Source organism: Gavialis gangeticus, unplaced genomic scaffold, assembly GCF_001723915.1.
Source record: "Gavialis gangeticus isolate Ggan-Ray unplaced genomic scaffold, GavGan_comp1, whole genome shotgun sequence".
Lineage (NCBI taxonomy): Eukaryota > Metazoa > Chordata > Crocodylia > Gavialidae > Gavialis > Gavialis gangeticus.
The window spans coordinates 34,164,250-34,175,540 of record NW_017728996.1 but is presented as its reverse complement, the minus strand read 5'-3'; the positions used below and the strand labels follow the sequence as shown (position 1 = coordinate 34,175,540).

Below are 11,291 nucleotides of genomic sequence, written 5' to 3'. Positions count from 1 at the left end.
ACAGCAATTGCTGCTGGCACTGAGCATGATCCCTCCGGAGAGATTCACTGGTTTCACGCTGCACCGCTGTCTTAGTCTGGCTTTCACGTGGCTTCGTTCCATCCTGGTGTGACGGGCAATCCTCTGGCCCCGTGGACACATGGGTTCTTGGGGCGTTTCTCCTCTCACTGCTGGTGCGACAGGGGAAAGTTGAAATGGAAAAGAGATGTGTATTATGCAGCCCCCCGCAGGCCATTAAGCTGTAGCATCAGCTGCATTAGGCCTAAGTCTGTGTTAATGCAGAAGGTGGGAGGAGAAAAAAAAGAAAAAAGCAAGAGAAAAGCCCAGGTCAGCCGCGGGGAGGGGGCGGGGGTGCTATAAACCCCCCAAGACCATGACGTCCAGTAAGATCGAGATGCCCGGAGAGGTGAAGGCAGACCCCGCCGCTCTGATGGCATCTCTGCATCTGCTGCCGGCCCCCGCTCTCAACCTGGAGATCAAACACACCAAGGTAAGCGGCGTCGCCGGCGGCGGGGACCGGCCGCTCCCGCACGGGCCAGGTCGGGCGCCCCAAGTGCCGCCCGGGCGGCCCGGCGGAGGCAGCCGGTCGTGCCAGCCCTGGGGCCCGGCGGATCGCGGCGCAGCGAGCGGGAGCGCCTCAACCTGCCTGTCCCGTTGCTGTCCTGCCTTCAGCGTCGTCTTTCCAGCGGGGCTCCTTTTTCACGGAGCGGCCCCGGCTTCCCCACTCCTTTTCGGTGGCTCCTGATAGAAATCAGAGGAAGTTATTGTACACCCTGCACTTCTCAATCGGAAAATAAAAATGTTTTCTTTCTTGAATTAGCCTCTGTACCCTTGGGCCTTCTTTTACAATTCCTGGAGGACTCTTAATCCTACCAGATTGTTACAGCCCTGGAACAGGTCTCTGTTAACTTCCTTAATATTCAGATATACCCTTGAACTGACATTGTTAAAGGGTATATTTCCCTAATGGCCTTTAAGAGTGATAGTGCTGTGTTTTATTTTCATAAAGGCACTGCTAAGAATCATCCAGTTGGGTTTATGTAAAATTGAGCTCTTTCACAGGCTTTGGGGTTGGTCATTTTGCTTGCAAATGCAAATTCAGTTTTAACTTAATTTCTGTGTTTTGAATCTCTCCATCCTCAGTAGTGTTTTTTTTCTTTCACTTTTGATGCATGGTGTGAACAGATTAGATATGTAAGGTGTTATGTCTAATTACTGGGAAGCGTAATAAAACATATCGTAACTGGAAAAACAGATAACTTTTATCTATTGGAAATACAGCTTCAGGTGTTTTTTGGGTTGATAGAAAACTGATCTTGACCACTCTAGTTTAAAGGGTTCCTCCAAATTATCATTTTCAAAATTTATTTCACCCCCCCGCTTTTTTTTTTACTAGTGCCAAAATTATTTTCATCTCTATTTTGTTAGAATTATACCATGTCTTAGAAAAATGTCTGAGGGGAAACGCAACTGCTTTAAACTTCTTTACATTTTAATGATACATATGAAGTAAGATATGTATATGTTTGCTTGCACAACATTTTCAGAAGGTAATTACATGAAAACAAAAGAAGTGCGTGGTGTATGATATCATTTGGTATGACTTTGCAAGGGAAATTATATTTGGATGGATTTTGTTTCTTAGTGCTTGTATTATCAAATATATTTTATTAAGGTTATTCAGTGGGTGCTCTTTTTTAGTCAGTTTGTACAGTGAATGTGTGCAAGTATCTCAGTTTTATTTAACTGGCAAATTGGTTTCAAGTCCTTTTAAAGCATAATGCGACTTGTAAAGGGCTACTTGCCCTCTTTGTTTAGAACATGTTATTTATGTTGAAAATAATTTTTAATAACTTAGAATGTAAAATTCCATAATCTGAGAAGTGGGTGAGATCTAACAGATCTTAGACTGCTGGCAGAAGTAAGAGTGTCCATTTTTCAATACTGAAGCAACAAAAACAAGTTTCTACATTCTTGGATTAGAATATCAGGTTGTCCTGTAAGACCAAAGTTGGGTATCGGACAGGTATCTCGTATGTTATTTGGCATGTCTTCAGTGTCTTTTTTTCTCTCCGTCTCTTTCTCCTCCCCCTCCTTTTTCTCTCTCTCTGCAGGAAAGACAAGTGATTTATAGATAATTGGAGCCTTCAGTTTGGAGTCCTGGCTTGGGCAGGACTTTTATCCAGGATCCACTTTCCCACCTTTTACAAAGAAAAACAATCAGAAATGAAATAATGGATTGAAACTTGATTCTTTCATTTGGGGGGAGGAGTCACTTCATGTCTAAATGACAAACAACTTCCATAAACAATAAATAATGCTAGACAAAAGCCCTTTACAGAAAAAACCCCCAAAAACCCTTGTAAAATCAGCATTCCTAGCAGCCTCTCTTTCCTGCTTGTTAGATGATCCTTTTAAACACACACACAATGTGCAGAAGTCTTGAACTCTTTATTACAGCTGTCTCTGAATGTAAAATCTTAACCATTTGGGAATTATTCTTTACATAAAATAAAGATAGGTATGATAATGTAAAAAAAATAAAGTAATTTTCAATTCTTTCCAGAAAAAAATGTATTTCCCCTGTATTTCATATTCTAATATTGAAAAAAACAGTTTTAAAACTAAGAGCTGTTAAATTTTCAGGGAGCACTAAACAAGAATCATTGCAGATTTTAAAAATGTGTATCAAAATAAAGTAAAATGTGCTACTTAGGAATCTTTCAAAGTAAACAAATCTCTATATTATTGTATTTTTTCTTAGGAAAGTATCACACTGTTGAAGACCATTGAGTGGCATAGCTAAGTAATAACACTGGCAGTGTGAGTCAAATTGTGCGCCTTTCCACTACTTATCCATCACATATTGTTTCTTAAAATTATTAAATGCCCCTCTTGCTAGGCATATTGAAATGAATCACCAGAAATTCCGAGTTATATCACACAGACCTTTGCTGCGTATTTTGGGATGTGCACCCAATGCACTTTTCACTGGTTAGGAAAAAAATAGTGTTTGTGATAAATCTCTCGGTTCCATGAAGCAGACGCGTAGTTTTTCATTTAATGTGTACTATAGCTTACTCAGAATTGCGTCCTTGGAAGGCAATATAACATTCTTTTAAAAAAAAAACACAAAACAAATAATTAGAAATGTCACTTTTTTTTTAATACTTAGATGTGGGCCCTGTGGAAAATGATGGATTTTAGCTGTAAATATTAGAAGATGTGGTGAGGAAAGCTGAGCAGCCCAATTCTGTTCAAGCTTGAACAGAGTTCCTGTCCAAATTTAAACACACTTACAGGTTTAGGGTTAAATATCTCCTCTTTAGGTGACACCCACTGGAACTGCTACTGCAAGAGATTTTCTCAAGATTTCCATTGTAATTATCTTTTTTAAAAATACTAGTTTTTCTTGGCCTTGCATAAAAGCTTTGTGATGGATATTTCCCCTAGGGAGGAATATCTCCCCCTTATACATGGAAGCTTAGTTATCCTACATGTCTGCTTTCCTACTTTTTTTGGCCTCACTCTCATTCCCTTCCCTGAACTTTAGTCAATTCAGGGATTCATATCTAGGGAGGGTGCAGGTAGGAGGGGATATACACCCTTTTCCTGGTAACAAGCAATAAATCTGGTAGTGCTATCACTGTGCCAGGAGCTCCCTCAAAATGGGATGTTCCAGAAACTTCAAATGTTGAGGTAAGCCACAGTGGTGAAATTCCGCTGAGGACACATTGCAGTGTGCTAGACACAAAGCACTGGATCTGTGGCACTGATAGATCTTTTAAGATCTATTAAATCTTAGGGAATCTGTGTAGATCCCTGTGGAGTAACCTCCCCCACCAGTGTTCCATCTGTCTCTCTCTTTTAGGTACTTGCATGTCACCCCCTTCCCTCCTGCCTACTAAGATGGGTTTAACAAATAGATCAAGAGTTTAAAACCCATGGGTTTAAAATAGACCTGGAATAATGCCATTGGGCACATCCAGACAAGTGGGAATTTGCATCCAGACAAGTGTGCTTTGCGAAGCCGCAAAGGCTTTTGAAGCTCTGCGAAATGCACGCAGTACACGTGAAAAGGTGCAGTGCAGAGCCAAAATTAAATACTGGGAAATCCCAGTATCTAAAAAAATGCTTTAAAAAAATGGGGGGTGGCACACATGGTTGCAGCATGTGCTGCCTGAAACTGGAAACTGACTGGCCAGAGCCATGCTCTAGCTGCCAGCCAGGCTCTGTGCACCTGGATCACCGCTGCTTCAGCCCTCAGACCCCACAGGACCCCAGGTAAGGCTGCTGGGTCCAACCCAGGTGCTGGCCCCAGCCTCCCCTACCCCACCCAGGGCAATCTGCTGCGTGCCAGAATGTACATGCAGGGTTGTTCCCCAGGGGACAAGTAGCAGTGGCACAACTATGTGTAATTGCTATTTGTCCCCAGGGAAACACACGTGTGCACTCCTGGGGACACACCCATTGGTATTATTCTCTTTGCAGAGCTCTTCTCCCTGAGGTCCCCACTCTGGGAGGAAGGGAACCTCAGTAGGTGTTGGTCCTGCCTCTTACCACTGCACTGGGTAATCAAACTTGCTTTATAGAGTACTTTCGTAGTGGTTGTAATACATCATAGTACTTCAAAGGAAACAGTGAAGTCTAGTGGCTGGGGCAGAGAAAAGCAAGGCATGACTGACTCCTGGCTGGCTCCCAGCTCAGCTGCTGTTTTGAGTAATTCTGAGGGAACAACTTTCTCCTTTTCTTCCTCAATTTCCCACTGTGCATTGAGGAGAGTAATCAAACTGGATTTTGTCCCTGAAGTTTAATTCCTGTTTATACAGCATATTTTTTGCTTAATTCTGAGCATGAGGCTGGATTACAGGGACAGGGTCTTTGATATCATCTGATACAAGGCACTATAGAAGGAGGACATTGCAATATTATAAAAAAGCGAGCATACAGTTGATATAAATAGGTTTTGGTATGGAAAGAATTTTACAGTATGTGAATGAACTAAAAACTGTATTAAACTAAAACTATGTAAAAGAAAGTATCTCTTTTCCTACCTAGAGAGGGAAGACAGACCAGTTCCATTTCAGTTAAATTAACCAAACTCTAATCTTAGCTCTACAGTAGAACAGTAACATTATGCACTTTGTAAAAGTGTTGGGCAAGCCATTTCTGGCAAAATAAAAAGTAAACAGGGCACATGTCTACACGTGCAAATTCTGTGGGATGGGTTTAGTCTACAGTAAATTACTCTCGAGTAAACCCACCCTGGCCAGGCGTCCACACATCCGGGCATGCAGAAGCAGATTTGCTGCTCCTGGCAGCAGTCTGCTCCCGCCCCCTCTGGCCCTGCACCACCCCCTGCAGCAGCCAGCGGGAGCTCTAGGCTCCTCCTGGGTGTTAGCCCAGGGACTGACAGGGAGCATGGGACCAGAAGACAGCTCCTTGCCCCCAGGAGTTGCCTACTGTTGGGGTAGGCTCCACCACCAGACCCTGGGTGAGGACAGTGTCCCCCTGCCCTAGGAACAGGGAGCTCTCAGCCCCAGCTCCCAGATCTGGGGCAGAGGACTTGGAAAGAACTGCAGGGGAAGAGCAGGCCCCAGCCCCTTGCCCCGGTCCACCCCCTGTCCCTCCCCTGCAGCTTTTTCCAAGCCCCATGCCATGATTGGGGGATCAGGGCATGGGACTGGGACCTGTCCCTGACTGAAACAGTCCCCAGCCACCTCCAGGCTGCATGGGCAGACTTCCCTGTGCAGCCCAGGGCTGATTAAGAACTGTCCGGGTCAGGGGCAGGTCCCAACCAGCTCCAGGCTGAGCAGAGAACTCTCCCTATGCAGGGAGCTCTCAGTCCCCACTCTGAAATTGTGGAGAAGTGGCTGGGAACAGGCTGGGAGCTTGTTCCCAGAGCCAGTTCCATGATCCCAGAGCAAAAGCTGGCAGATTGTTATTTTCCTGCCTGGGCCCTGATGGCAGAACCTGCCCTGGCAGCAAGCAGCTCCCGGGGCAGGGAGCAATCTCCCACCTACTGCTGCCCAGCTGACCAGGAGCATATTTGCTCCTAGTTTGCTGTCTACATGTACCATACTGTGCAGTAATTACTCCCAAATAATATTGCTCCATGTATTTATTTACAGGTAGCAAATTAGCTTGCGATTAGTGAGGTTTGCTGCGTAGTGAGCATGTGCTCGTGTAGACGCACTTTCTTACTGTGCAGTAAACTACACTACTGCACTGTTAAGCATCTCATGTAGAAGTGCCCCGTAAGTGTCTGCATATGTAGATGTTGACGCTCACTGCACAGTAATTTCATCTAATCTTGAGTAAAGCATCTCTTGTAGATGCACCCAGAATGATGTAGGCTCCCAGTGCAGCAAGGGTTTGGGTTTGAAATATTTATTATTAATGCTTTTGTTAATTTTTCTTGCCTTCTGAACTTTCTGCTATTGCCTAGAAGTGATAGTCTCAGATCACTATGAGAAATCTTTTTTCCTCAGTTTTTTTTTTTTCCTGAGACTCCCAGAGCAAATTCTTGACCAAGGTTCAGGTTCAGGGCAGGGAAGCTGGTTTATTTAAAATAAATTACTTGAATCTTTTTCAGTTTTTGAACTGAAGCAGAAGGTTTTAAAACATTCAGAAGAGTGAAATATGTGTCATTCTTAGTTGCTTCTCTTTATGCTCATGACCATTACTGGCTGGTAATTGACTGTAGGTGCACTGGTTGAAGTTGATCTCAGTAAGGCATTTGAACAGGAAGAGGTTGGTGGGTTAAGTAGGTAAGAGCTGACCAGATGTAAAATTGGCATAGGAGGAAGTTCAAAAATGGTTCTGTGGGGAGTGGGCATTTGGAATGCCTGGAATTCGTCCCTCTGGGGAATACAGGCTATAAAGAAGCTGTGCTGAAGTGCTGTGTGGTGCTTTCTGCACTATTACAGCTGGGATATTAGAGCCTGTACTAGCAAAGTGACAGTTGGGTTCAATGCCCAGTGGATCTACTAGCTCAGTGGATGTCCTGACTAGTACTGCAGTCCATGTGGCAGTGGGGTGGCTAGTTTGCCACTTTTCAGTTAGTTTATCGGCATGAAGGATTCCTTCTCTCTGTCAGCCTCTCTGGTTGCTTTATGTCTGAGGGATTGGGAGTTCTGATGTTGAGATCCAGCCTTTAGCCTTCATCTATCCTAGTTGCATTTGTATTAGTATAAATAGATTAACTTGGAAATTCTTATAGAATTGCTATATTGGAAATGCCCAGGAGAGTAACTGGTACAGCCATAATCCCTCACTGGGCACATCTACACATGCATTAATGCGCTTTTCCTAATGTACTTTAAACTTAGTACCTGCAGTATGAGGTACTAAATAAATGAGCATTAGGCTGCACTAATGTACAGTAGCACAAGTGCATACTTTTTAGGTGATGCTTAATGTGCAGTAGAATAGGCTACTGCACATTAAAGCACATGTGTAGATGCTCCTACTATGACCAGGACTAGATGTTTCACAGGAAGTTGCAAAACCCTTAATACATCTAACTACACCATATTATATTGTGGTCTATGGGGGGAGTTTGTTCCTGATCTCCATGTGCTCAGAACTACAAAGTGACATCTTGTAAATGAAAATGTTGTTCTTTTCATATGAACATTTTGACCATTCTTAGCATCTTAGATTGAAAAAGCCTGTTAAGTTAGTTATCTATAGAACTGGCCAGGAAATGCAAAAATTTTCAAGATTTCAACGTTTTTCTCATTTTTCCTCAGAAGAATTTTATTAATTTTATTTTGGGGGGAAGGGATAAGAAAAGGAAAAAACTTCATCCCCACATAGTCAATAGCCTAGTGATAAGGGCAGTCACTTGAACACGTCTCTCTCATTTCCCACTTGAGTGGCCTATAAGAAATTTCATTTTGGATGGAGCAACATTTTCTGACAAAAGACCATTTAGTCAGAAAATTCTTGATCAGCTGTAGTCAGTGAGCCCATTTCCCTAGAAGTGCAGTTGTTCTTTGTAGCCCTGTATTGGCTCTAATGGAAGTTACCAACTACAGTAAACTGCAGTGTTTGTTCATGGTAAGTACGTACAATAGAACTTTCATATTTTTCTCTGTTCATTTTTTTTGTGCTGCATGTTAACAGATAACTTTGGTGAGCTGTTTACGAAAGCTCCAATTAATTCAGAGCCCATCAGTGTGTATAAGTAATCTGAATTCCTCTTTCTAATATACATTCCTTTGGACTAACCTATGATGAATTTCACCTGCTCTCATGTTCTCTAAATAACAAGTTAGCTTAGTTTCTGATGGAATTTTTCGCAATCTCTTTTAAGACGGACTAGATGATCTGCTCAGGTCCCTTCCGACCCTAGAAACTAAGTCCATTGGCTACTTTGAATATTTTTATGCAAGCTCTGCACCTTGCTTTAAATGACCTGAAAAAGCAGGTGAATAAAGATATCGATTGCCACTAGTCACAGTAATGATCTGGGGAACTTTGCTATTAACCTCCAGGGAGAACTGTCCATTTATTCCCACTCTTTGGCTCCTATCTCTTAACCAGTTTTTAATCCATGACAGTACTTTATCTTTTACCACATGGTTACTAATTTTTCTTAATAGCCCCTTGTGAAAGACTTTATCATCAAAAGCTATTTTAAAGTCCAAATAAATTGAGTCCACTGATCCCTATCTACCCATCATTTCATTAATTCTTTTTAAAGAACTCAAACAGATTACAAAGAAATAGTGGCAGAAACTGTATCTTTTTGTCCATATCATAATTTTTTAGCTAAATTCTTAATAAAGTAGCACTAGTTCCGTATAGTTTTTCTCAGCTATATTTTCTGGTACTGAAATGTGATGATCTGTAATATAATTTCTCAAATAGATTCATCAATAGTTTTGAAAGCACTGTTTTTTCACATTTTTATTAGCTTTTTAGTAAGACTACTGCTCTCTCCCTGAAACAAACCAAAAATAAGAGCACAGATGCAGAGACGAAGATTCATAGCTTAGAAAAATAGGTCAATGTGACAAAAGTCAGTATTAGAAATCAACATATACTTATCAAAATTCAGCCTGGCTGAAAGAGGTTCATTGTGTGAGCCACATAGTGTATTTATATAAAGCCAACACTATAATGGGGCTATGTAAACACCAGATGTTTTTCCTTATTATTATCATCAAAGAGCTTCAGTCTCTTTAGCAAGTTACAACTCCTGTGCACTTGAATGCGATTTACACGTAAATTCCCCTCCTCCAGCTCCTTTAGAGAGGAATCCTCACTAAAGTGATGGGGTACCTAGGCACAAGCACAAACAAGCAGCTAGATCAGGGGTTCTTAACCTGGGGTCCATGGACCCTCAAGGGGTCTGTGGATAGATTTCAGGGGGTCCGTGAACTTGGATGGGAAAAAAATTACATCTTTATATTCACTAACCTCTAACTGAAATTTAGCATTTCCTTCAATTATGAATGTAGGCAACAAACCACAGTAGTATTAGCAGTACCTGTGACTTTGTCACGAATAGAAATTGCAGATATTTTCATATCACATTACAGTTGTTGCAGATATCTCGAAATATCATTTATGCTCATCACTACTTTGAAATTACGGTAGTTATTAGACCCGCTGCTAGATCACACGTGATTGCAGTCTTCCTGTCTACAGACGCTCATTAGTCTGAGAAGGGGTCCATAGGCTTCACCAGACTTCCAAAGGGGTCCATGGCACAAAAAAGGTTAAGAACCCCTGAGCTAGATGGATATTTATAGATGGTTAAACATGACTTGTTGATGATGCAATTTAAAAATAGTCATTCACTTATTAAAGCTTGAGTTTTAATTATGTATGGCAACTTGTGTTACCAGACACAAGTAGTCCCCTGTTCGAGAATCTGCCAAAAAGTGTAACACCGCTGGCTAATATCTTCTGGTGAGTAATTTACAGTGAGGCCAAGCTTTTTGGCAGGCATGCCACAAATTAGCCCATACCCTCCTCAAGTGCCACTCTCATTCCAAGTCCCAGCCCAACTGGCAACTCTGCTTTCTGTTCCATGACCTGTGCTCCCTACCTGGTCTGCTGCCTTGCTTTCTACTTACTGCCCTGTCCAATCTGTTGCTGTTTTCTGCTCCCTGCCCTATCTGCCACTGTCCCGCCTGTTCCCCCCCAGTCTGCCACATGCCATGCCCAAAAGCTGCCTATGCCACTCATTGTCCACCCCTATTCTGTTACATTTAATAATGACCCACACCAGGGGTTTAATAATGACCTACGCCTGTGGTACTGCCCCTTTCTGTGTAATGGACCACCCCTGTGCACAGTGCCAGGGATGTGCACTGCCCACAGTGTTCACTGGGGCTGGGATGTGCTGCCTACAGTGCTTGCTGGGGCCAGCATCCCAGGCAGGGCTATGTGTGTGCAGGGAGGGGAGTGGATGGGGGTCCATGGACATGATCTGGTCCATGGACTGGCCTTGCACCACTTACCCAACCCACAGGGCCAGATGAGTTTGACATCCCTGATCTGCACTATTATGTACATTTAGGCTGTTGCCCAATCTCTGAATCAGCCAGGCCAGGCCCATCCCCTGGCCACGCTCCCAGCCCGACAATGGCTGCCCTGCCCACCCCAGCTCCCCCACTTCTTAAAATAAAGCCATGACTCAGTGGGGGGGTGCTCCCCACTGCCCCACGCTGCATGGGGGCTCTGCACGGGCCCTCCAACCCCCTCTTGCTCCCCTAACCCCCCCACAGGTGCCCTGCCCAGGCCAGCTCCAGCCATTTAAGAAAAAACCAACAAACCCCACCCTGGACTTACCACTTCTGCCAGTGGGGGGTGATCCCCACTGCCCCCCAATGCCCCATGCAACATGGGGGACTGTGCACAAGCCCCTGAAGCCCCCAGGCCACTGCAGGAGTGGTGTCTCAGGGCTTTCCTTGTTTTTTTTTCTTAAAGGGCCAGAGCCGGCTCGGGCGGGACACCTGTGGAAGGGCTGGGGGAGTGAGGGGGGGGGTCAGGTGGCTCATGCAGAGCCCCCCATGCAGTGTGGGGTAATGGGGGATAGTGGAGATTGCCCCCACCCCGCCTGGCAGCACCTGGTGAGCACCGGGGCTTCTTTTTTAAAACTTCAGGAGCTGGTCTGGGTGAGGCACCTGTGGGGGGACTGGGGGAGCAGGGGGGGTCAGGGGGCTCATGACAGAGCCCCCCATGCAGCATGGGACAGTGGGGGGCAGCGGGGATTGCCCCCCGCCCGGAAGCACCCGGTGAGCACCAGGGCTCTTTTTTAAAGTACCGAGATG

The 11,291-nt window shown here is 44.1% G+C and overlaps 1 protein-coding gene across 2 annotated transcripts in view; it reads left to right on the top strand.

The window, feature by feature from the left end:
* The first annotated feature begins 295 nt into the window (after window positions 1-295).
* ALDH1A2 (aldehyde dehydrogenase 1 family member A2) overlaps window positions 296-11,291 on the top strand; it is a 91,643-nt gene continuing 80,647 nt past the window's right edge. For both annotated transcript variants that reach the window (XM_019504297.1, XM_019504298.1), the window contains exon 1: window positions 296-490. In XM_019504297.1, the coding sequence (XP_019359842.1) occupies window positions 374-490 (117 nt within the window). In that variant the 5' untranslated portion in view covers window positions 296-373. The remainder of the gene's footprint in view (window positions 491-11,291) is intronic.